The sequence below is a fragment of the Anabrus simplex genome, chromosome 9 (genome assembly GCF_040414725.1).
Source record: "Anabrus simplex isolate iqAnaSimp1 chromosome 9, ASM4041472v1, whole genome shotgun sequence".
In the NCBI taxonomy this organism is placed as follows: domain Eukaryota; kingdom Metazoa; phylum Arthropoda; class Insecta; order Orthoptera; family Tettigoniidae; genus Anabrus; species Anabrus simplex.
The window spans coordinates 7,221,236-7,249,115 of record NC_090273.1 but is presented as its reverse complement, the minus strand read 5'-3'; the positions used below and the strand labels follow the sequence as shown (position 1 = coordinate 7,249,115).

The 27,880-nt window shown below is 39.4% G+C and overlaps 1 protein-coding gene across 4 annotated transcripts in view; it reads left to right on the top strand.

The window, feature by feature from the left end:
• Positions 1–27,277, top strand: part of LOC136880806 (golgin subfamily A member 6-like protein 22) — an 88,538-nt gene extending 61,261 nt beyond the window's left edge. For all 4 annotated transcript variants that reach the window (XM_067153340.2, XM_067153342.2, XM_067153341.2 and 1 more), the window contains 2 exons: positions 5,492–5,626; positions 25,349–27,277. In XM_067153340.2, the coding sequence (XP_067009441.2) occupies positions 5,492–5,626; positions 25,349–26,143 (930 nt within the window). In that variant the 3' untranslated portion in view covers positions 26,144–27,277. The remainder of the gene's footprint in view (positions 1–5,491; positions 5,627–25,348) is intronic.
• Positions 27,278–27,880: the final 603 nt, after the last annotated feature.

Here is a 27,880-nt window from a genome sequence, read left to right as displayed (position 1 = left end):
AAGGAGACAAAAATGTTGTACAAACATGGGTCAGGAAATGTCTCATTAAGCTGGAATGTTATTTGCTAAAATTTAGTTCAAATGCATTCTGTTGATTAACTTACAAGAAGTATTTGAAATGCCATCACCAGTCTCATTGTATTACAGACACACTGCTGGGCATACTGTTTGATAAGCTTCTACCATTGATTTAATACATCGATCACTGAAGTCATAAATTAATAATGTACTATCCTGTGAATACAACCTGTTCAACACAAAGAAAGGCTCGAGGTGGAGAATGTTTGTCGTACTGACGTGGACTGTGAACACCGTCTCCATGAGTGAAAGAAGTTTAGTATTAGGCCTATTTTTGTTTCATCTGTACTCACTTATTCTCTTGTTTTTCATTTAATTGTCTTTTTTAGTCATTGTCACACTGCAACATGCACACTACCTCCCTGGGTTTTAAAGGTTACCTCATAAGTAGCTATGTGAAGGCTAATGTCTGTTAAGGAGTTCTCCTTTATGATTTTACGATGTTCATTTCCTAAAGATCTGCTCACAACTGTCCAGCAAATGCCAAACAGGGCTACTGATTGCCTAGGCCACGTATTTTTAGTCTGTGCTACATGAATCTTTCACCACTGATCTGCATTGGTGACAGATTCCCTATCAGTTATTTACGTAGTCTTTTTTGAAATGATTTTGAAGAAGTTGAAAATTTATCTAACATCTCCCTTGGCAAATTATTCCAGTTATTTCTAAAAACGAATATTTCTTGAATTTAAACATTATCTTCATATAAAGACCTACGGTACTTTTAAAAACTCCATTCAAATACAATACAAAGGAGAATAATGTCTGTGAGTGGAAGTAGTGGCAGTAATAGCTTAAACGCACATGTACAGAGTGAATCATTTGAGGAATCTGGTGAACATCTTCAAATTAATTTACATAGAAATAGATCACAACAAAACCCTAATTTCAACATTAATGAGATTACAGAAAACATAAATATGCTCCTAGATGAAATTTCAAACTTAGATTCATGAAGAAATGCCACTAAAACACACACTAAAAAAATACAGTACACAGACACCCCACTAATTACAAGTTCTGTTTACCACAACACCACTCCTAATTTCCCTTCCCATGGATCAGCTGCTTGATGCGAACACTCAGTTAGCAGACAGCACATGCGTAACAAGAGTGAACACGATCAGCGGGGAGGTGAGTAATTGAAACATTCTAATATCCCCAACACTATAACAAGGTTTCTTCAACTCAACAAATTCCTTTCTCTCTCTTTTTCTTCTATTCTCATTTCACACTCCTCATAATACATTTATTATCAACACCTTACCAAACTTCAACCAAGGTATAGAGGAGTTTTTCCTGCTCAATAGAAACCAAGCTGCTCCATTAGAACTCAAACAAATAGCAATGATGTCTACATATAAGCATTTTTCAGGGATGGAGAGAGAGAAAGGAAGTAGTAGTCAGTCTGATAACTTTTCTCCTGGAACTGAACATGAGATTGTAGTGAGGAAAGATAAGGGAAAGAGTAGTGATGAAGATCGTAGTAGTATGGAGGGGTAATAATGATTTTATGAGACTCTTAATGCATCGTATGGCTCAAATAAGTGGGCAGAATAGTAATACGGTACTGGATTAGTGGAGATTAGTAATGAAGTGAAGGAATTAAGTAAAAAAAATTGAGTCAGCAGAAGGAGGTACAAAATTTGGGGGAGTTGTTAACTAAGAAAATAGAAGAAAGATTTCTTGTTTGAGTCAGGAATTGAAGTATCACAAGGTTGCTACTGAAGGGAAGTTAGTGAAATGAGAGTGAGATAGGAAGTCTTAGAGAAGAAAGGAGAATTCCAAACTACTCAGTTGAATAATCATGGTACACTGATGAGAAATGAGAAAGTTGAACTAACAAAGGTTAATTGAAGAGGAAGTAGAGAATGTTAGTCCAATATAGATAAGGCATCAAAACTTGTGTTGATTGTGAAATTAGGGAAAGAACTTTTAAGCTGGAAATGGAAGTGAATAAATTAAAGTCAGGTGTGTTTAATGTCATGGAGCAGGCTCGACAAATAGAACTGGTGAGAGAAATTAAACTTCCTAAATTTATCAACAAGTCGTTTGATGTAGTCGAGTTCCTTACGGTGATTAAACAAAGATATGAGAAAGGTTTGGGAGGCCAAGATACCCAGTGCCTTAATGGGAGAAGCCAAGCTGTGGCATGATCTTTATAGGGAGGATATTACTTGTTTAAGGGAATTTGAGAAGCTTTTCTCGCTAAATATTGGAACAGCGATATACAAGGCATTACCAAAGATAAAATTAATTTTGAATAATATAGGGCTCAAGGAGGTGTCAAAATGACACAATATTTTCTGGAGCATGTGTTGTTGACACAAGACTCATCAGAGAAGAATGAAGTGAGAAGATTATTAGATCACTTTCTAGAGACACTGAGGTTAGCAGCATGTCGAAACTGCTAAAGGGTTGGAGCAATTGCTGGAAAGATTCTGTGCACACCGCAATATAACAGGGAGGATCGTGGGAGACTCTAGGGGTAAAGAGAAAATTTTAGGTACCGCAGGCAAAATAATCAGAGTTTTCAGAGAAGGGAGTATGAGCCGGGAAGGAACAATAGGGGTTTCCAAAACAGGAATGTTGATCAGCCAAGAGGATTAAACAATAGGGGAGGGAGTGATAAGAGACAACCAGAAAACAGGAATCATGTTGAGCGGGTAGAAAATTATAGGGAAGTTGGAAACAGGTTCCAGGATGGTCAGAACCCAGGTAGAGGAGGGTCGCACCATCAGGAACATGTGTGAAGGGTCGCACACTGATTGTTGTTACTTATGTTATGAAGAGTGTAGGGAGTTATGATGTAGGCCCATGTCGGAGAAATTTTAATTAGTCCTATTGTTGAACAGAAGTTGAGAGAGAGATTTAAGGGAATTACTAGATTTTGGAAGTAAACGTTCTTGCATAAGTTTGAAACGTTATGAACATATTAAGACAAAAAGGGGTAAAATTGATCAAATTTCTGTATCCAATGAAGTTGTTATGTCTGCAGTTGGTAATATGTCTCAAAGGATTAGAAGTCAAATAATGGATCGGATAGTTATTGGGGGGGAGAGTAATCATGGAGCACACCTGTTTAGTGGTACCAAATCTGATTTATCCCATGATTTTAGGGTCAGATTTTTTAATGAGAGGTGTTGTAAATTAGACTATGTTAATGGTCATGTAATTTAATGGTCTACAGGTAGTGAGAAGCCTGTCAAGCTGGTCTATTCTGTGTTTTTGTGCAAGACATGTCATATCCAGTTTCCAGAGGAGAATTTTGTAGAGCATTAAGAAGAAGCAAAAGAGGTTGTAAACATCACAAACTGCAACGGGAAAGAAGATAAGAAAGTAGAGATAAGGGAGACTGTTGATAGGACTGGTCCGGAGAGTGACCAAAAGGAGAAGTTGTATGAAGTTTTAATGAAATGTTTGAATGTATTCTCTGATAAACCAGGCACGACTAATTCGTATGCACACAGTTTCGACACTGCAGAAGGGTCGGGTTTTACCAGTTATTGTTATCCGATACCTCAGGCACGTGATAAAGTAGTAGATGATTTAATCCAGGAAATGCTGGCAGATGGCATCATCGAGAAGTCAGTGAGCCAGTATTAAAATCTTCCTGCTGTGATAGGGAAGAAGGATGGTTCGGTACACATCTGTCTAGACACCAGGCAAATAAACAAAAGAACGGCAGCAAATCATGAAAGACCTGAGATCACAGAGGAGCTTGTGCAGAGGTTGCAGGGGAGGCTGTGGCTGACTATAGTGGATCTGAGTTCAAGCTTCTGGCAAGTCCCATTAAGAAAAGAAGACAGGCCACTTTCTGCCTCTTTGTATCGTGGGAGATTTTATCAGTTCTGCCGCATGCCCTCTGATACCAAGACTTCGTCATCTGGGTTAATTAGAGCATTGGATATTGCCTTAGGACCTGAGACTAGTGATTATGTTATTACTTACATTGATGACCTGGAGATCGCTTCAAGATCATTCGAGGAGCATTTGGTTTATACACTGTTTTTAGTAAGTTGATTAAACAGGATTCACATTAAAATTAGGGAACTGAATATAATCATAGTTTTACGACAATAGAAAGGGGCTTAACCATTTTGCAAACTTTATATAAGGGTAGATTGATTAATATTTTAGAAAACATTTATATTGAGATTGATGAAAATGCAAACTTTAAATAAGGGTAAATTGATTAATATACCGTTGAATATTGCTGTGCTAATTTTCATCCTTTCATCACATCTGCATTTAACAGTTCTCTTAATCTCTCCGTAGTTGGCTATCCTTCGTCTGTATTTGACTCTTTCCAGGTAATGCTCACTACCTCAGTCTGCGCCTCAACAGCTGTCCACTTCCAGCACATCTGAAGCATGTTGTCTATCTATAAACACATGATAAATTTGGTTTTTGTGATCCTGTCAGGAGAGTGCCATGTTACTTTGCTTTGAATAAGGATATTATTGCCTGTAGTGAAATCAATCAACCTAATACCTTCATGCAAACTCACCTTACCAACTGTTTTCCTGTAAGCAATTTCTTTTCCCACTTGGGCATTAAAGTCTTCCATAATTCTTATTCTTATTCCACCTGTTCATAAAAGATATCTTTTTCTGCTGACTCTGCATCTTCTGATGGTGCTTACATACATATGAAAGATATACTCAAGAAGCGGGCTTTCACTAGTAGAACACAAATTCTGTTATTAACGGGCTTATAGTTCAATGTGACATTCTTGTACGAACTATCAACAAGGAACCCTGTACCTCCGTATCCTCTGTTTCCACAGCTATAGAACAATGTATGTGTCCCAGTTGCAAGTATTCCACTTCCATTCAATTTTACCTCTTGTATCGCACTTGTACTTCCTTCTTAGGATTCAGTAATCCTCTTGGTTTAGTCAACCTTCTTACATTCCATGTCATGAAATACCAACTCGTGAGCCATTTCCATTGCCCGAGTCGCTCATCCCTTACCCCTTACATCCATTCGGTTTCCTTTGTCCTTTGGTTCCGTAAATAGTGTGTTTTTTTTTTTTTTTTTTTCTGGGGTAGGGTTGCTGATCTGATCTCAACCAGTAGGAGCAGAGTACTGCTCTTGGTCTGGCTCATTGCCTTAGATCCATCCAGCTTGGGTCATATGAACACCCGACATCATCAAGGTGGCAGTAACTGAAGGAGGTCGTACTGTTACAGCCAACATTCTGATGGTAACCACGGTGTCTTGGCCATCAGGCAGGCTTGTTTCTATAAATGTGACTTGAATTCAAAACAAACACAACTACCCATACCCTTTCTGTGGACAATCTCATTTAGACACAAGCTGTTTGAAGAAATATAGAAAGAAAAATTACTACTTTCTAATTTTTTATATAAAAAGATATTGTAAAGTGAGTTTTACTCATTATTTTCAGATTGAGAAAAGAATTCATCGAGATAACTTATCTCGATTGTTACAAGAGAACACAGATAAGCTGTACTGCCTCTCTGTGCTGGAAGAAATGAACCTGAGAGCGGAATGCGCCGAGAATGTCCTGGCACGAACTCAGGTATGTCTTAACTCGAAAATATGTTTTACTCTCCTCTGTTGAAGAACTCCTTCACACAAAGTCGCCATTCAGACGTAATGATGTTCATGCATGAACATAATTACTGGTGGCAGGCAAAGAGGTTTTTCTTGATGATGATGATGCTTTTTGTTTAAAGGGGCCTAACATCTAAGGTCATCAGCCCAAGAGGTTTTTCAAGCCACCCTGTGTTTACATCAGGGTTAGCATAATCCAAAAGTCCAAAACCAGAATGTAATTTACAGTATGGCTAATATTATTGTTGTTGTTATTTTTATTATTATTAACAAATACAACGCAATTGGGAAATATCCTGGTGGGAATGGTCACTTACAGTAGTGTGATAATAAATTAAACTTAAAACATAATTACCCAACAACAACTATTACTACTCTTACTACAAGCATTTCCATGGAATGAAAATATTACAAGAAATACTACTAGTTTAACGTTCTAAATCCAGCAGAAAATCATAAATTCAGTGTCTGTCATTTAAAACTTTTACTTTTCACTTTACTCTAAAACTAATGATCTTCTTAAATATTTTGATACCCGAAGGGAATCTATCAGAGACTGCTGCAGGTAATTTATTTCAATCCCGTATGGTCCTGCTTACAAAGGAAAACTTGCCCATGTCCGCGTGCTGGTTTCTGGTCCTAATTTTATGCTTATGATCATTTCTCAATAAGTACGAAGGAGGTTCCAACCTATTCCTAATACTACTCCAGGCAGTCCTTCTCGTGTAGCTCTTATAAAGACTACACAGGCGTGTTCTAGTTCTTCTAGATTCAAGACTTTCCCAATTAATGGTATTCCTCCTATTCTCATTTCTTTCACCAAGACCATATGGGCCTATGAAGTCTCCTTCAGAACCTCTCCCAATTTGGCATTGAAATCCCCCATTATGATTGTGAGATCACGTTTTGATAATTTTTTCAAGACATCCCCAATCTGGGAGTGTCCGACTCATTGGCTGAATGGTCAACGTCGATGCTTTCGGTTCAGAGGGGTCCCGGGTTCGATTCCCGGCAGGGTCGGCGATTTTAATCGTGTTTGATTAATTCTTCTGGCTCAGGGACTGGGTGTTTGTGTTTGTTCCAACACTTTCCTCTTCATATTCAGACAACACGCTACACTACCAACCACCACAGAAACATGCAATAGTGATTACATCCTTCTATATAAGGTTGGCATCAGGAAGGACATCCGGCCGTAATCCACATGTGCGACACAGTTTGCACTCGTGACCCCACAGGTGTGGGAAAAAGCAGTAGAAGAAGAAGAATCCCAATCTGGGAGTACACTTCTGCTACTTCATTGTCACTCTCATCTGTAGTTGGAGCATACACCTGGATGATATTCTCTTGTACAGGTCTGGCATTTATTTTAACTACATGAGTCTCTCTGAGATTGCAACAAAATTAGTAACAAACACTGCAACTGATTTAGATACTATAAGCCCCACACCAGGTGTTCCGGAATAATACATTCGGTTTTATCAATGTGACAATAACCTGATCCCGACCATCGCATTTCACTCACTCCCATGATCTTAATCCCCATTCTTTTCATTTCCTGGATTGCATTATTAACTTTTCCTGCTTGTGCCAGTGTCCGTATATTATATGTAAATATCTTAATACTCTCACTGAAATAAATCTTCTCAACCACACCTTTGTTCAAAACTGCCCCCCCCCCCCCCCCCGCCTCCCCGCCCCTTCCCTGAGATCCTAAATGCATCGCTCTTGTTTGAACTTTTTCAAGGGGATTTATTAAACCTACCCTGTATGGATCCCAGCACACTGATCCATATTGGAGAATCTCCCGATACATGACTCAATCCTCAGCAAAGGGGTGCACTTCCGATTTTATCGAATCAGGCATGAAAAGAATTGGCCCAATAACGTTACCCTGAGACACATCAGACGTAAAGTTTATTGGAGAAGATAATGTGATCCTGTGATTACCTGGACGTCTTTTGACATACTCTTCAATGCAGTGTACGTACTGTCCTTTGTTTCTATTTTACTAGTGGTTTAACGTCGCACTAACACATCAAACGTTTTCAGCAACACAAGGATGAGAAAGGGTTAGGATTGGGAAAGAAATGGCTGTGGCCTTAATAAAGGTACAGACACAGCATTTGCCGGGTGTGAAAATGGAAACCATCTTCAGGGCTCCCGACGGTGGGATTCGAACCCAATATCTCCCAACTGCACGGCATGTAAATATTGTGAAAGTCTGAGACCCCACCATGACTTAAGACTCACTGTAGCTGCTCCTCTAGCCTGCTACACTAATAAGTGGTGGTGCTTATTGTTTTAAGAGGAAGTACACCATTAATCGAAATTTCATTCATTTCAATATTGCTACACATCTTCTTGGTTGTCCAGAAAGTCCTGATTTTTTTCTTAGGTGGAAAAGAAATATATTTTATCCACTTAAAAATTTAATCCATAGTATCATCCACCTTATTCCATGAAATGAGTCTATCTTCCTAGAAGGTCACTGCTATAGTGAAGCAAAGACATCAAAAGTGTTGAAATCATCAAGTGATTTTTGTTTAGCTGCTGAACAGCTTAGTACATTTGTTGGAGAACATGGATTTGTGATAACAAATACATTATTTACCCTTCCACCCAGACATCTGTATACCTGGAAGTCACTGAGAGTCCTGAATATATCGTTAGAAACCAGATTGACTACATCCTGGTAAACCAAACATACAGGAACAGTTGTACTTCAGTGAAAACATACCCTGGCACTGATATTTACTCAGACCATAATCCTTTAGTTGGTGTTTTTAAAATTAGGTTGAAGAAAACTTTAAAGAAAGTGATTACAAAATATGATTTACGAAAACTTAAACAACCCTCCACAAGAGATCAAGTGGAACTACAACTCAATAACATACTAAGCACTGTACCTAATAATTCGTGCACTGAAGTGAAAATTGAAAAATTAAAATACACAATGGAATTAATTAAAGATAAACATTTGCAAACAAATTTTGTCAAAAATAAGACCTGGATGACTGATGAGATCCTTAAATTAATGGAGAGGAGGAGGATAGCAAATCGTAACACTGATGAATATAAAAACATTAATAAAGATATCAGGAATAAAATAAGAGATGCTAAAGAACACGAAATGCAGGGAAAATGTGCTGAAATAGAAGCGTTACAACTAAAACATCAAATCAACTCCATGTCACTGGTTACCTGTGCTGTGTCACATCCCTCCACCTCACTTAAGACGGAAGCAAGCTCTACTAAGGGAAGCTAAGAAAATCTTTGCATCACCCTCTTTGCCACTCCAACATGAATTCTGCCATCCGTCACAGCAGCGACCTCAATCAAGAAGACCAGCAAGTGTCACTGCAGGGCAACTCATTGCAGATGGATTTGACCTAACTGAAAGCTGGAAGCATGAGTGGTCAACAAAAACATTGGGAACAAGTGCCCACCATCTTGAGCCCTCAAAGAAGCTAAACGGTTTTGACCTACCGAGAAACCTCTGGTGCCGTATCAACAGGTTAAGGACTGGGCATGGTTGTTGCAATTATTTCAGGTACAAGTGGGGTTGGATCAGTTCACCAATGTGCGATTGTTATCTAGCAGAACAGACGATTGAGCACCTGGTCCAACGCTGTCCTCTTCATTCGTACCCTGGCACTCCTGACGATTTGTTCGCTCTCACACCTGATTTATCTGAATGGCTGAGAAGGATGGACTTTAAAGTTTGATTTTACCTTGTGTGTATATATTGTATAAAATCACCATACGATTAAATAAATAAACTAAAACATGACGGTTTCATCATTCATCATAAAGTTAGGGAGCTGACAGGAAAATTCAAAACAAGAACGGCAAACAAGCTGATATACAGTGAAGGAAAAGTCATAGTCGGCTTAGAAGAAATCAAACATACATGGAAGGGATATATAGATCAACTGTTTCTGGACAACTGACCAGAGCCTCCACAGCTAAACTGTGAATCAGAACCAAGTATTCTAGTAGAGGAAGTACGAACAGCAATAAAGGTAATTAAAGAAGGCAAAGCCTCAGGCCCAGACAACATCAATGCAGAATTTTTTAAACTTTTTAATGAGGACAATGTGAAGTGGCTGACCTCTGCAAATAACCTCAGCCTTTGTGGGTGGGGTTAACTTCCAATAAGTAACCAGGGGAACCTGACCCTTACAGAGCGAGTCCCCAGGTGGAGGATAGGGGGTCCCTACAGTATTATTATTGTATTGAATAGGTGGTATTTAACAAAATTATAAGAAATTTTATCACAAGTAGATCTTCAATACGGACAAAAATGAAATTTATAACCTGCAGAAATTGTAGTCGAGAAAAACTTGAAGGAAATGTTCATTGGAATAAAAAGGTTAGATATCAATTGCTCGGTATTCCAAGCCGAACTATTAGGCATCATCATAGCTGTGGAATGGATAGAACTACATAAAAACTGTACTTCAACTTATGCTATTCATGTTGATTCAAAAGCTGCAATTTTTGCCTAACTAATAAGAAGACTACCCGTCCTCTCACCACTCAAATCAGAGACAAACTTATTACCCTCAACAAAACAAACAAAATTACTCTTCACTGGATTAAAGGACACACAGGACTTCGGGGGAACGAGAGAGCTGACTATCTTGCCAAGATTGCTGCCAGCTATAAATCTACAATAGACTACAAATCACCACCTCTAATTCATGCCAAACAAGTATTAACTGAATCCTATACAACAATCTGGAACTCCATATATACCAGCTCTGAAGATTCCTTCCATACAAAATTATCAATTCCTACTATACCACACAGACTGTCCTCATCTATCTGGCCCAACTTCATAACCACCCAGTTTATTACAAATCATGGTCGCTTTAAATCCTATCTCCATAAAATGAACATAATGGATTCACCACTCTGCAGCTGCCTGAAAAAATCTCCACAGACTGCTCGACACCTGTTGACTGAATGCACCACATACTCAAGAGAACGACCAGCGCGCTATGATCAACTCCCCTGCCAACGATTGTGAAATACCACTGGAACACTGTTGAAGTAACAGAATTCCTCAAAAAGATCTTCCATTCACTTCAATAATTTATTTATATGTTATCATAACTATAAATATCCCGTGATATACCTGTAGGTGAAACACGGGTTGTAAATATATTAGCTAAATAATTTATTTTTTTTAAGATCAAATTTCACCTACACTGTTTGGTTTCTGAAATGCAGTTGGCAAATGGAAAGCTCTATTTAGCATTCAAGTACTATTTCAGCGATGTAGAGACAAAAATTGTGATATTTATGCCTGTTTTATTGACTATCAGAAGGCCTTTGTAAGAGTGAAACATCACAAGATGATTGAAATATTAAGAAGTATTGGTCTAGATGATAAGGATCTAAGAAATACTGGAATCACACTGCTTCTATTAGACTGGGAGAGAAAAATGCGGAAGACAGGGTATACAGTAGGTTTGTTTAATGTCTCCGTTGCTATTTAACATCTATTCAGAATATATCTTCAGTGAAGCACTGGATGATATACAAATGGGAATGCTTTTAAATGGACAATGGATAAACAACATTCGATATGCAGATGACACTGTAAGTTTTGCAGATAGTTTAGAAAGTTTACAATATCTCACTGAAAGAGTAGCATTCACTAGCCATGAATACAGTCTTGACATTAATATAAAGAAAACCAAAGTTACAGTCATAAGTAAAAACTTTATCCCTGCATGTCATCTAGTAATTGACCATAAACCTGTTGAACAAGTCTGGAAATACACTTATCTCGGCACCATCAATAATAATCAATGGGATAATTCAGTTGAAGTGAAGTCCCGCATTGGAAGAGCTAGGACTGTGTTCAACAATGGGAAAACTCTTTAAAAGCCGTGACTTAGCACTAGTTATAGAAATGAGACTCCTTCGCTGCTATGTATTTTCCGTTCTCTATTACGGTGTTGAAACATGGACTTTAACGAGTCGCTCAGCAAAATATTAGAGGCCTTTGAGATGTGGCTATACTGAAGAATGCTACGAGTGTCATGGACAGATCATGTCACAAATGCAGAGATCCTTCGAAGAACGAGAAAAGATAAAGAAGTACTGACCTCTGTAAAAATGAGAACGCTACAATACCTCGGTCACATCATGAGAAACAGAAGCAGGTACCATCTACAGCAAGAAATCCTGGAGAGGCATTGACAGGAGATGAATCCCCTGGCTAAAAAAACCCTCAGAGACTGGACTCTCAAGACATCAGCAGAGTTCCTCCAGGCAGCTCACAACAGAGAAGACACAGCCAAGATGGTTGCCGACATCCGGAATGGATAGGGACCAGAAGAAGAAGAAAAACACGCCAACCTTTGTATGAAATTATTTCAAGGAGATTACAGTCATAGCGAAAAGATACAAAATAATGTGAAGCTACGAAACAAATCATGTCACCCTGGCGTCTCACTGTGCAGTTTTCATTTCCAGCCATTCTTTTCTTCATAATAGTTCGACTTCACATCTCTGGAGCATATCATAGTTGCAACGCCAGTAAAAGAAAATTGTCTTAGAAAATATCATAAGCAGAAGTACTGTTGGGAATGGTCCGGCTCCTTGGCTGGCCTTTGGTTTACAGGACTCTGGCTCAGGGACTGAGTATTTGTGTTCTATCTACACACAACACACCATAGGGTTGGCTGTAAACCTGAAATACCAACCTCAATAAACTGGGGAAAAGCCCAGAGGAAGAACATCGTTATGATAGAAAATACAATTTCACAAATTTAGCTTTCTCTGTCATATTTTATTGAACATAGCAGTGATAATGGTATAAACAATAACAAATTACAGAGATTCTGAATTCAAATACAGTAAAATATTTCATAATTTCAATATTTAATAATTGTACTAGTAAATTAGTTAAGCTAGTCACCACAATGGAGCTACGGTATTGGAAAAAATTTAACTCAAATCATAGTTCTTCACAAATCTTCACTTTTCACAATCTTTTACGTGTCATACTCCTCGTCACTGGTCAAGACAGTTCACCTGTAGGGACCACAGGTGCAGGTTCGGACATGCGAGAAGTCCTTCCACTGTCTTGACTTAGCTGTCTCTCCCAATGGCTAAAGGCCGCTCTGAGCAGCCTTCCTTCTTTCCGACTATAGGTCATTTGATAATTTGGACAAGGCGTTCCTTTCAAAACCGTTTTCTGAATCATAAATGTAATTGTAACTTGTTGTGCAGTGAGAGGTGCTCTCAAATAAGAGGAATGATACTTGTTAAAACTGCCACCATGAAATTTTCCCTCGAATACCAGCAACTATTCTCTCAATGCTGCAAATGGAGCAGTTTAGAAATGGATATTTTCGGAAACAAATCAGAACTTCACGGGCTTAACTGTAGAGATTATGGGAGATGGTGGAGCACTTTCCAGTTGTTGCGCCACATTCATGTCTCCTTGAGATAACACCATCACAGTCATACACCTTCACATTACTGGGATTCTGGCAAACTGCTGATTTTCGTAGGACTCATTTTTTTTTTTTTTTTTTTTTTTTTTTTTGCTAGTTGCTTTACGTCGCACCGACACGGATAGGTCTTATGGCGACGATGGGACAGGAGAGGGCTAGGAGCGGGAGGAAGCGGCCGTGGCCTTAATTATGGTACAGCCCCAGCATTTGCCTGGCGTGAAAATGGGAAACCACGGAAAACCATCTTCAGGGCTGCCGACAGTGGGGTTCGAACCCACTATCTCCCGAATACTGGATACTGGCCGCATTTAAGCGACTGCAGCTATCGAGCTCGATCGTAGGACTCATAAGGACACTACTCGCTCGATAGACATCTCATTTTTTGTTTGTACGATTGGACTCGTGTCTCATCCAGCATAATAATCTGACGTACGAAAGTCTCCCTTTCATAATCACAGCATTCCAAGTGAGTTCATGCAACATCATATTGTTGTCATTCCGGCAATTCCATCCAATGGTTCGTAACATATTATGATACAGTCCTTCAGGATATGTAGCACAGACTCTTACAACAAATCACCTTGTTGGTATCTGTTTGCCAGCAAAGCACGTTGTTTTCACTGACACCAGGACGGTCTCATGCAGACCTCTACCGACTGTGCTACTGTTCTGTAAGGCAACGCCGATGAGTGCCATGGGCGTATTCAATCTTTATCCAACTGGGCTCTTTCTCCTTCAAGAATACAGTGCCTAAACAGCACGGCACATGCATGGAGTGCTGGATGGGGGAGTGGTAGGTTAGTGGTAAGAGTCACTGCATTGCTTTCATGGTGTATGTACAAAATTGTTTCCAACTGTTTGAGTATCTACTCTAGTTCATATGTTAGTGCTCTGTTGTTCAATTCACAGTGAAAATGGCACTCCTGTCAACTTGCTGTGGGAGCATTTAGCTTCCCCTCAGTTCTCTGTATAGCACAGTCCCCTTGTATTTTCTACATACCTGAGGTTTTCACGGCATTGTTGGCACCAACAAAATTAGGCCCTAATCTGAGTAAAAAATGGAAGGATATCTACAGACACTGCAGGTTAGTAGCTATTTACTAATTCCAAATGAATAATTCTATAGATATCAACTGTGTATAGAACAATCTTTCCTTTTTTCCCCTCAGGATCAATTGTCCTGCAAGATCAATCATGTAACCTCAAACGGGGTTAAATGATATAATATCTGTGTGGGGTGCTGTAATGAATGTTATGTCAAAAACCAACCTTTTGGAAACGTTATTTGTAATTTACACAGTGTAATTTACATTGTGTATAAATGTTATCGGAGCCATGGAAGTCCATTAAAAAACATTAAATGTCAAACTCTGCACCTATACCACCACACCCCTTTTTCTGGCATCTTCTCGATGGAATTTCTGTGATTATAACTGCTTCTTTCTTGTTATCTCCATGAATGTGGTATCATTTTTCTTCCTCTATGCTAACAGTTCCACAATCCGCTAGGTGTCAGTCAAACTCACTTGTTTTGAATTTAGTAGGCCTTCTGAAGATTTTGAAAAAGTTGTGTGTAATAGTAAGAAAGTTGTGTAAATGAGCAGAAATACAGGGTGATTAATTTGAAAGTTCAGAGCGCAGTGCCCACCATGACAAGCAGGCATAGTCGGCTCACAGAAGCGGCACGATTACGCCTATAGAAACTAAACTAAACTGAACTCACCGGCTACATAGATGCTCTGGACAAATAAGTAAATGAATAAACAAGTAAATAAATCAACTAGGAAATTAATCTGAACTCACCAGTATTTACAAACGATGCTGAAAGTGATCTCTTTCAGCTACAATGCAAGCTTCACATCTTATAATGAGATTTCGAAACACACTTTGTAGTTCATGGACACCGACAGAAAGCACAATGTTCCTAATTTCAGTTTTTAATTCTTCTACAGTTCGAGGATTATTCCTGAAAACTTTTCCTTTAAGATTTCCATATAGATAAAAATCACAAGCCTTTACCGATGATGTGATCATCATCGAACATTTCCCGTAACCATCGCATAAAGCTAAGCGCCATATGGGCTGTTGCACTATCCTGCTGGAAATAGCCGTACCTTTTCTCTTTTCAGTCAGTTCAGCAAAAAATGGTTCCAGAATGTTGTGAATATAACGGTCAGAAGTAATCGTGCCCTGCAAAAATATTGGACCGATAATTCGTCGGGCACTGATAACGCACCACACACCCACCTTCACATCGTGCAGAGGTCTCGGCTGTAAAATGTGCGGGTTGTCTGTATCCCAGATTCTATTGTTCTGTGAATTGACATGTCCACTCAAATGAAACCAGGCTTTGTCGCTCATAAAAAGAAAGTTTGGATCCACAATACCGTCGTGGACACTATTCATTAGCCAATTGCAAAATCGTATTCTTGCATTGAAATCTGTAGGCAGTATGTTATGGTCTGAATGAGTCCGATAAGATCGTAAATGTATCAGTGTAACCTCTCCCGTGTTAGAGCTGTTCTCCTTCGCTTCCTTTACTTATTGCTAACGGAGCCAGTACAACGCCACTTGTAAACGAGCTGATGCATGTAACGTTTTGATGGTACTGTCGCACCGGGAAATTGTCTACGGAATTTTTGAAGGCACCTTTTAACTGGTTTCTTCTTGTGTAAATAACACTCGACCAAAAATATTCTTTGCTGTGTAGTGTATTTAACCATCGTGATAATAACCTCACAACACACCTTAAAAGTCCAATAGTTTCTAGCGAACTGAGGGACAGAGTGCTAAGCAGCTGCGCACTGGCAGTGAACACTTCTTATCTCGCCAATGTTGACAGAAGCCATATGGCGCTCGCTCGGGACTTCCCACGGCATGCGAGCAGAAGTCTGAACACTTAAATTATTCTCCCTGTATATCATGGGTGGTGGTAAACGTGTTTTTAAGAAACATAAATTTCATGGAAATCGTTTTACGAAGAAAGAAGAGCAAGCAGAATGAATGAAGAATCTGCATCAAAAATTGGAGCGGACTTGGATCTTATGGAGAAGAGTATAGGAAAGTGTGCATTAATTACAGGATTCAGACTTACTGACTTACAACTTTTGTGTTATGCTATAAAGTGTTCATGTTCTAAATGTACAAACACTGAGTGTTTAGATATGGTGGAAGAGAGACAAGTGGGTATAGTTCAAATTAGTTTGTAGGTTATGTGCCTATGAATTTTCATTTTTTTCTTCAAAGAAAACTGACTCTGGTACTTATGAAAGTAATGTTAGATATGCATATCGACTGGAAAGCATAGGTCAGGGTAGGTAGGGAGGTAATCTGTCGTGTGGTGCAAGAACTTTCAGATACTGTCTGTGACATTGCTAAAGAATCAATGGCTAAAGCGGTAGAAAAAGTTGTAGACGAAAGGCAGATGGAAATTGATGCTGGAAAGGAAATGCAGGCTGGTACAAGTACTGAAAATGCCACTGATTTATGCATTTCTGTAGATGGGACTTGGATGAAAAGGTGGCGTACCTCTTTATATGTTGTTGCATCAATAATCAACATTGATTCTGGTAAAGTTCTGGATGTAGACATAATGTCTATGTACTGCCACAGTTGTGCAACTAGAATGAAATGTGAAAATGAAATAGATGAAAGATTGTGGCAAGAAAAGCATGCAGCATCATGTTCTAAAAATTACACTGGCTCAAGTGGGCTATGGAGTCTGCAGCGGTAGTGAAGATGTAGAGCAATATGGAGTGAGATACACAAAGTACAGTATCTGCTTTCAGGACTGTTGTAGACAGCAAGCCATATGAAGCTGGAGTTGAAATGTTGGAATGTGTTGGTCACATGCAGGCTTCATTGTTTACTGAAAGAAAAGAAAGGTCAAATTTCTTGAGGATGGAAAATCTTTAGGGGTAAGAGGCAAACTTACACTAAAAGAAATAGATTCTCTTCAACTGTATTATGGGAAAGCCATAAGAGAAAATACTAACAATTTAGAGGCAATGAAATGAGCTGTGAAAACCCAGTGCACTATTTGTGCTGTAAATACAACACAAACATAAGCACTCACTTTCACAATCAGTCATGCATGCCATCAGGATTCCTGGCACAACCTGATTTGCTGAGAAAGTGCTTACATGGCAAAACCCAAATAACAATGAAAGTTTCAACAATTTAGTTTGCATTTGATGCTCAAAAAGAACATTTTGTGGGTTTGATGTCCATGATGCTGTTTTGTGTTTCAATGAGGGAAATAATGGAAGAATTGCAGTCCTGAAGAGACTTGGTGTGAATTCAGGAGTGTTCACCATAAAGGCGTTCAGGAAAGCTGAGAAAGGGATGTCTGATCTTCAGCTGGAAGCCAGGCAAAAAATAATGTTGGAGGATGAATATGGGTGATTTAAAAAAACAAATAAGTATTTTTCATATTTGAATATGCTAAGCAAATGTTTAAATGCATTTTTCTCTAATATACACTTTGTGTAGAATCTGAGGCCTGTTCTCAAAAACTATAAATCGCAGAGCTATGATTTTTTCAGGAGGTGTTCATTACACGTTGTGGAATATATATAGAACTATAATTGTAATCATTACTTATTTACATGTTTATTTATAGGGTTTTATGTGATGAAAAAATGTCTTATTTCTGCAACAATAAGTCAAAACAATTAAGTAAAAAACACTAATGTGCATATGTAATGTATTATAGTTCAGTATTCATACTGTAGTGATAGCTTCATACAGAAAAATTTCAAAGGAATTGCATCATTAGAATTCCTGTTCTGGATTTCATGCAAAAAGGCATGACTGTTAAATGCCTTATGATATTAATGTATATGCCTTACATCTAGGTTTCTCATATCTTTTTCATTTATTACAGTTATTTATCTATCTACAGGGTGGCACACAAAATGTCATGCACTGGAAATTGTTTATAGAAAATGTTATATACAACATATAGAATACAAAATGGCGTTACAACATTCACTGGCATGTGCATAGTTAGTACGTGTGCAGGACATGTTCAATATGTCCAACTTCTCGGTGTACAATAGCTTCAAGACAAACCCGCACGTTCGTGATCGCTCTACAACACAAGTCCTCACTCAACCCTCGGAAGAAAGTCACAATGACCGCTTGCAATTGCTGCACATTTTCTGGTTTATGGCGGTAGATTGTCTCTTTCAAATATCCCCGCAGGGATTGAGATCGGGGCTACGCGGTGGCCAGATTGAGCCGCTCGGAATATTGATGGGACATCACACAAGGCCCGAAATGTTCATTCAGGAAGTCCAGAACAACATTTGTTATGTGCGGACGAGCTCTATTGGTAGTCGTGATGCAAAGAGTTCTGCAAGGAAATTGTTTGTCAACATGTCCAAGTAACGCGCACTATTGACTGTGTCATTGAAAAAGTTTGGCCTAATAATTCCATCACTGGAAATTGCAGCACACACACACACACTTTCTCACCATGACTTTCAATCTCGTGCACAATAGCAGGCCGTTCTTTCGCCCAAAACCAGACATTCTGTTTGTTCACTGCACCATTGAAATAGACTTGTGCCTCATCACTGAACCATGTGTTGTGCAATACGGGATCACCTTCTGCAATAGCCCACGCAGCAAACTGTACTCGCCGTTGCTTGTCGAGCGCCGTTAGTTTATGACCCGTTGTCATTTTATATGTAAACACGTCAAGGCCAGACTGCAGTATTCTCTAAATTGACCGACGAGAGATGCCCAGCTGAACACATGCAGTTCTGGTGGATTTGGAGGGGCTCCGAGCCACAGCAGCGACATTCTTGTGTGAGCGGACCGGCTTGAGGCGGGGCCGTTTTCTCCAGTATGTTGCCTTCTCTTTCAAATTGCATACCGTCTGCCGGCAAGGAGCCCACCGAGTACAGAAATGGACACGAACCTTTCCTGTGTCCGAGCTACGCTCTTTGTTTCCGCTTAAAACAACACTATCTTCACCTTCTGTTCACGCGTCAATCTCCCATTGTCCACCATGTTGTATAACTGGCAGCCGGTACGTATGCGCAACATCTGGTGCTGCCTGTCGGATCATGCATGAAATAAGGTTTCTGTTCACGAAAGGACATGGTTGTGAGCCCAGGTTTACACATTTTATAAAACATTTCCGATGTATGACATTTTGTGCGCCACGCTGTACATACAAAATGTCATGGCATTAACTCACAAACTATGGTTGTAATGATTTTTTAAAGGAAAGCTTGCATTTCCGATTACATCCCCCATTCATTGAACATATGTCAACCAACAGATCGCCTGTGATGGTGGTTCTTTTTAACCTCAACTGAGACAATAAATAGATGGGCCCTCCTGATGAAGTTGGGAACAGAGGTGCCAACTATTACAGATCTCACCTTACGATTACGGCATTACGGTCGAAGGGGGAATTATTACTGAAAAATGGCATTAAGAAGATGTAAAATATTATAGGGAAGGATCCACCTTTCAATACTCCGTAGTAAGTTGAACTAAAAAGTAGTTACAACCTGTTTATTGGGACCGGTTTCAACACATTTCAAGTGTCATCATCAGCCAATTAGCGAAGATCTTAAAACAACTAATATATTGAACACAGGCAAAAAATTAACATTGTATCATATCGTAGCAATTCAGTTAATGTTCAAAATACAATAATCACAGTCAAGAGAGTAAACAGAACATCACTATCTTGCGCCGAAAACAAATATAGTAGTAGTTCATAAGCAGATCAAGTATGCACTTATGTAAAGTCGTTGCTAGGCAGGTCTTGTAGGCATTTGTTTCTCCGGTCGAAGAGTAAAAGGTGACGTGAATGAAGTCTTAGGAAAACAGTGTAGGATTTAATTTCGTCAAATTCAAAGTGGATATATAGGTTTAAAATAATTTAAAACGTTAAAAAAGAATAAAGCCAAATAAAAATATATTAAAAAATAGGAAGAAATAATGAAAGAAATACGAGGTTCAACTCTAAACAACTTGCCGTAGTAATTGAAAAAGAAATGATAAATAGAGAAAGGGGGTGGGGAACGTTTATTAGAGGGTGGTGATGGTGGTGGTGGTGGTGGTGGTGGTGGTGGTGGTGGTGGTGGTTATTGTTATTAGAGGAAATACAATTGGGCAACAATCCTTTATATAACACTAATTCGAGGAAAAAAGAGAAAGAGAATCGACACTTCGAAAAATGAAGATATCGGTTAAAGGAAGAGAAGGGCCACGAAGGGCGTGAAAATGAAAGACTTCCTAGCCCTCGCAAACCTAATAGAATCGGGGTCGGAAAAGAACAAGAGTTGACCAAGGGAGGTCGGACAGGATAGATGAAAGTGAGGAGCCTGGCACAAGTAAGTGGAAGCAATGCCAGGACTCAGCTAAGAGCCCCATGGTCGTCAACCCACGCTCCGAAGTTCAGAGCCCCTGGGGGATGGAAGGTGGGAAGGAAAGAAAAATGGAAGGGATCCGATACTTTGAAAAATGAAGATATCAGCCAAAGGAAGACAAGGGCCACGAAGGGCGCGAAAATGAAAGACTCCCTAGCCCTCGAAAACCTAATAGCGTCGGGGTCGGAAAGGAACAAGAGTTGACCAAGGGAGGTCGGACAGGATAGATGAAAGTGAGGAGCCTGGCACAAGTAAGTGGAAGCAATGCCAGGACTCAGCTAAGGGCCCCGTCGTCGCCAACCCACGCTCCGAAGTTCAGAGCCCCTGGGGGATGGAGGGTGGGAAGGAAAGAAAAATGGAAGGGATCTTATACTTTGAAAAATGAAGATATCAGCCAAAGGAAGACAAGGGCCACGAAGGGCGTGAAAATGAAAGACTCCCTAGCCCTCGGAAACCTAAAAGCGTCGGGGTCGGAAAGGAACAAGAGCCTTTCCAACATCCATGTATTTTGACGTCTTTCAATACCTTACAAAATACGACGTATATACAACAGCTAAGAAGAAGCCAGCATTCAACCTACTCTTCTTCTTTATTACATCATTTAGTGCACAGTGGTCTTTTATAATATACGGCGCACCGAACTTTACATAACTTCCGCTCAGTGCTTCGTCAATTGGAAGAGTTATTATTTTTTAATATATCTCTACTCAAATTCCCACATGGTATGTACCTTTAAAAAGACTGTACTTGTGTTTACATTGTTTATGTTTTTCTTCGATATTTACGCTTTAATTTACTTCAGGCTGATGATGACCTATTACTAGGTCGAAACTAGTCCCTATGTAATTTTCATTTTGTATTGAAAAGGTGGACCAATAATAATATATTATTTTACTCTATTGTAATCACAGTTCAATACGGATCTATCATTATGAAACTTATTTCTTTTAATGACCAAGGGAGGTCGGACAGGATAGATGAAAGTTAGGTGCCTGGCACAAGTAAGTGGAAGCAATGCCAGGACTCAGCTAAGGACCCCGTGGTCGCCAACCCACGCTCCGAAGTTCAGAGCCCATTGGGGGGGGGGGAGGGGGGAGAACTAAGGAGGATCAGGGGGGGTGTTGCGGAAGGGGGAAGTGGCATGAGAGGGTATTGTGTAAATTGTGAAAGATTGATTCCTTATTTGTTGACTTCAGGTTATTTAAAAAGGAGATGAGAAAATCGAAAAGGGCATTGGGTCTCTCAGAAATATCATTCAGATTAAGATTTGGATTGAAAAACTGGTCAAGGTGTATAAAACAGTTTTCGGTGATGTCTAGGAGAGGGCCTTTATTTAGAGTGCTGAGAATTTCAATATCCTGGTTTATTGTAGTGAAAGCATGTTTTGTGTCATGTATGTGTTGTCCCACTGCCGAAAATCTGTTGTGCTTTATTGCATTAACGTGTTCACCTTGACCAGTTTTTCAATCCAAATCTTAATCTGAATGACATTTCTGAGAAACCCAATGCCCTTTTCGATTTTCTCATCTCCTTTTTAAATAACCTGAAGTCAACAAATAAGGAATCAATCTTTCACAATTTACACAATACCCTCTCATGCCACTTCCCCCTTCCGCAACACCCCCCCTGATCCTCCTTAGTTCTCCCCCCCCCCCAATGGGCTCTGAACTTCGGAGCGTGGGTTGGCGACCACGGGGCCCTTAGCTGAGTCCTGGCATTGCTTCCACTTACTTGTGCCAGGCACCTCACTTTCATCTATCCTGTACCTCCCTTGGTCAACTCTTGTTCCTTTCCGACCCCGACGCTTTTAGGTTTTCGAGGGCTAGGGAGTCTTTCATTTTCACGCCCTTCGTGGCCCTTGTCTTCCTTTGGCTGATATCTTCATTTTTCGAAGTATTGGATCCCTTCCATTTTACTTTCCTTCCCACCCTCCATCCCCCAGGGGCTCTGAACTTCGGAGCGTGGGTTGGCGACGACGGGGCCCTTAGCTGAGTCCTGGCATTGCTTCCACTTACTTGTGCCAGGCTCCTCACTTTCATCTATCCTGTCCGACCTCCCTTGGTCAACTCTTGTTCTTTTCCGACCCCGATGCTATTAGGTTTGCGAGGGCTAGAGAGTCTTTCATTTTCACGCCCTTCGTGGCTCTTCTCTTCCTTTAACCGATATCTTCATTTTTCGAAGTGTCGGTTCTCTTTCTCTTTTTTCCTCGAATTAGTGTTATATAAAGGATTGTTGCCCAATTGTATTTCCTCTAATAACAATAACCACCACCACCACCACCACCACCACCACCACCACCACCACCACCACCACCACCACCACCACCATCACCACCCTCTAATAAACGTTCCCCACCCCCTTTCTCTATTTATCATTTCTTTTTCAATTACTACGGCAAGTTGTTTAGAGTTGAACCTCGTATTTCTTTCATTATTTCTTCCTATTTTTTAATATATTTTTATTTGGCTTTATTCTTTTTTAACGTTTTAAATTATTTTAAACCTATATATCCACTTTGAATTTGACGAAATTAAATCCTACACTGTTTTCCTAAGACTTCATTCACGTCACCTTTTACTCTTCGGCCGGAGAAACAAATGCCTACAAGACCTGCCTAGCAACGACTTTACATAAGTGCATACTTGATCTGCTTATGAACTTCAACTATATTTGTTTTCGGCGCAAGATAGTGATGTTCTGTTTACTCTCTTGACTGTGATTATTGTATTTTGAACATTAACTGAATTGCTACGATATGATACAATGTTAATTTTTTGCCTGTGTTCAATATATTAGTTGTTTTAAGATCTTCGCTAATTGGCTGATGATGACACTTGAAATGTGTTGAAACCGGTCCCAATAAACAGGTTGTAACTACATTTTAGTTCAACTTACTACGCAGTATTGAAAGGTGGATCCTTCCCTATAATATTGTACATCTTCTTATTTCTCTATTCAATACGGAACAATCATGAAGTTTTTAACTTTAAATGAAAAGTGACATCATCATGCAAAAATAATTATCTACAGAAAAAAAGAAAAATGTTCACGCCTTTTGAGCATTTCTGCACATTCCTCCTCATTTCAACACTTATGAGTTGCCAACGATACTTATTCAATCGTCACTTCCTTTTGCTATCCATAACTTAAGCATTGTGAAATTCATTGTGAATGAAGGACCTTTACTCTGCTCTTCACTATAAATCCTTCAGTAATGTTGTGTTTGCAGTATTAAGTGTACCTGGCAGTTGATAGAAAAATGAGACAGAATTTAGGCACATCTACTTTGGAATCGAACATGGTTCAGAAGACGAAAATGTCATCACAGGGGGGGAGGATGCTTCAAGAAAACCTACATTGAAAAGCAGCTGCTGGTTGCGAAACAAGATACAAATAAAGTTTTATCTTTGAATTAAGGAGTAGTGTGTGAATGTTATTCTGTAATAGCTTTAAAATAGATTGTTGTCGGGAAGAGCAAAGGGGGTGTCATTTTCGAGAAGGGAAGAGCATGCTTTGGACTCGACTGAGGGCTCGGAAGTTGAAGACCTATCCATGGCCTAAAAAGGACCTAAAACTGGCAAAAAGGATGTAGAAATGCAATCCAAATTCATTCATAATTTTAGTTTTTATTTAATGAAGGAACATAATGTTTAAAAATGTAAAATTCTAGTGCTATGCAACATATAGTACAAAAACATATCAATGAAATACTAGTTCTTTCACACAGTATATATTTTTAGATTAACACAATTTAAAAAAGGAGTCCCATGTTTGTTAAAAAAGTGCTTGCAGATTTTAGAATGAAATATATTTTTCCACCTAGTATGAATTCAATGAACCCGCAGTGGACATCCCAGAGAAATAAACTGAAATTAGTATAACTGAAATCATATTTGGCTTAACCACACGAGGGTTACAGAAACTGGACTTCAGTTGGCTTTGCGGTATATCACAACAGTCAGCTCCGCGTTCTTAGGATCGTCGAATATCAGACGGCACGTTGCGAAACTTCTCTCCACTTCAACAGATGTTAAGGGTTCATACTTGAATCCAGTATGACCTTCCTCTCCAAAACCACTCACATCAGAATACTTCACTTATCTTGCACATAATGTGATACTCCTGGATTTTTTCAAGCAATAGTTTCATTTTGTCTCTTTTCACATATGCTACTACAGAAAAGACGACCGAGCTCGAAAGCTGCAGTCGCTTAAGTGCAGCCAGTATCCAGTATTCGGGAGATAGTAGGTTCGAACCCCACTGTCGGCAGCCCTGAAGATGGTTTTGCGTGGTTTCCTATTTTCACACCAGGCAAATGCTGAGGCTGTACCTTAATTAAGGCCAAGGTCAAGACCTACAAAAGGAGCAATAAGCCAGAAAACACTGAAAAAAGCAACAGCAACAAAAAAAGACAAATGAAACCCACCATTTTCTAGCCTACAGTGACCCAGAACGAACTTATGTTATTTTGGGCCTCGTCTTCGGACACTCGAGAAGAAAAAAGAAAAAAGGATTTTTCCTGAACTTCCGAGCCTTAGTGATTACCGATAACCCACTTCGAAGTTGGCACCTTCGCGGGAAGAAGAAATGAGCTCTTTGCGGGCTGAGACAAATTAGCATTGATGAAGAGATTCCATCTCCCCTTGCCACACTGACCTGTCATCATCTTCCTACTTTCTGAATTTATTTGACATTTGTTTGTTCTCTTCATACACCTAAAATAAACATTGTGATGTGTATAGAAAGGTAAGAAAAAGCTTGCAACACTGTTAAATTTCTAACATGTGGTTAATCTTTTCTCTTCTCTGAATTTAGCCAAAGCCAACGGTCGATACAGATTCCAAGTACGAGAAGGAGGTGCATAAGTTGCAGCGTCGTATAAAACGCCAACACCAAGAGATGCTACTCCTGAGGCAAGAGATTAAGACACTGAGTCTGAAGACCAAGGGCCCCCCTCCCCTCGTACGTAAGACTCCCCAACCGCCACCAAAACTACTGAAAGAGTCTTCTTCGGTAAGTAGCACCCTCGAACCTCTCGGTCCCGATCAGGAGAATGTGTCAGTCACCATGGTTCTCGGAGAGGAGTTCGTAGTAGAAGAGATACTTACGGAGGAACTGGGAGAGGGAGAGAAAGAAGAAGAGGAAGCTGACAAAGGAGAACAATACCTTCCTGAACCTGGAGTCACGGAAGAACGACAAGAAGATACAGAAGAGGAATCTGATATAATTCCAGTAGATGACATAATAATGCAGATCATTCAGAGTATTCCATTCATAGAATCAGATGTTCCTGAATTTCTTGATAGAGTCGTCGATGAACTAGAAACAACAGAAGCGGAAACCCACGTTAAGTCCATTCTTGACGATGTCATACATGAACTAAATGTTCCCTTAGAAGAAAATGAGGGTCTGGAAGAGAAGTTCTCGGTAGTTCTTGATCAGATTGACAGGAGTAGCAAGTCCAAGGAACACATCGAAGAAGTGCGGTCGATTCTCCAGGATGTCATTCTGAAAAGTACACAAGTCGCAGATACTTCAGATGAAGGACAATCGGATCTTGAGGATGAGGTAAAACCACAAACTGAAGAACCATCTGATGAGTTAGAATGAAGAAGAGAGAAATCTCTGTTTGTAATGATGGACTCAGCTGCATTCAACTAGATTCATCATTCATGGAAAAGCTTTGTCTTGTACAAAAACATGTATTTAATGTATAAGGCATAATAAAATATGTCAACCAAGTGCATAGATTTCTTTTTTAGGTAATTGTTCAACTCGCAAGGGAAAGCCGAAGCTGTTCAAACTTAGGGAGGTCGATCTACATAAAAAATGAACATATGTGTCTGGCAGTTTGAGCCATTGGGCCTTTAAATGTAACAGCCTGCAGACGTGTTGGCAATTTGCAGGCAAGTATCCACAATACCGTCAGTGGAGTGGTCAGCACCCCACCTCAGGTTCGAGGTGTGCCTCTGCTTCAATTTTGCTTCTTCTTCTTTGTGTTTTTTCCTTTGTCCCTGCAGACTAGAAAAAGCACAGATTAAATATAACCTGTATCATAAACGAGTCTTGCACTCACAGCTTCTGTTATTTTATAACCATTTTATAATTGCAAGAGATGAAATTCATCTTGATGGGTCTGTATTGACTGTCCACCTTATTCAGTACTATATAATATAACCTAAAAGATTGATCAAAATTACATTAACATTGTACGCATGTTTGAGCTCTATTGAGCCAACATCACTGCATAAATTGAGACATTAAAATAATTAACAAGTTGATAGGTTAAAATGTCTCCTCTGAAGAATTACACTTTTGATATTCAGTATCTATATTATGATATTAAAAATGGTTGGCAACATGATAAGTTAAAAAGTCTCCTTTGAAGAATTTCAGTGTTGATATTAAAATTACATAATTTGTTAAAATATAGTCTTGACATGTCCTGTTAAAAGTATGAATAAATAGTAAAAACGCTGCTTGTACAGTTCAACTGGACTCCCTAATTTTAAAATAGAAACCATTTATCTTGCTTTTGAGAATGATCTTAGTTACTACTGACAAGTACAGAAAGAGGTGTGGTAACTGATCATCTTATAAGTAGAAATGAGCCTAGTCTTCATAATTCTAAGGCCTAAGAATGAGAGAATTGTAATAATTAATTTTTAAAGAAAAATTAAGAACATTCTTAAGGAGAGTAAATGTAAATAAAAGAAAAGGCATGGGGCAGTGAAGTGAGAGTTGCAGCTCAATACTGAATGGTATGTGTCGTTTAAAATTGTAATTGAAAACAACTTTTAATAAAATGTTGATTTTATGTGATATTTCATTCAGATTGTAATCAGTGTTGCGGTTTCTTCTTTTTTCTATTTTGACGTATATGTTCTTGTATTTTAAGAGTTTACTTTTGTTGGTTTGATGTACGATTTTCATGTCTTGCTCTACTGATGAAAAAGAATGTCCATAATCAGTCATATGCTGGTTCATTGTCAAAAATCTATTTTGTTTTTGAGCATTGTAATGTTCCTGATACCTCCCGCAGGTACTGCCACCTTGACGAAGGCAATATGGCATTGCCGGGTGTTTTTGGAGACTTGCGTGCTCAAATTACCCTTAGAGCTATGCCAGCGGGAGCTACGGCACCTGGTAGGGCAGCCCAAGCGGGACGGGTCTAAGGCGATGGGCCAGACTAAGAGCAGTACCTTGGTCTTCCAAGTTGGGGGTTGGGTGTGGGGTCAACAACCCTACTCCGGAAAAATAACTGTCGTTACAGAACCAAAGGACAAAGGAAACCGGACGAATGCAATGGATAAACGATGCTGGCAACGGAAACAGCATATGAATTGG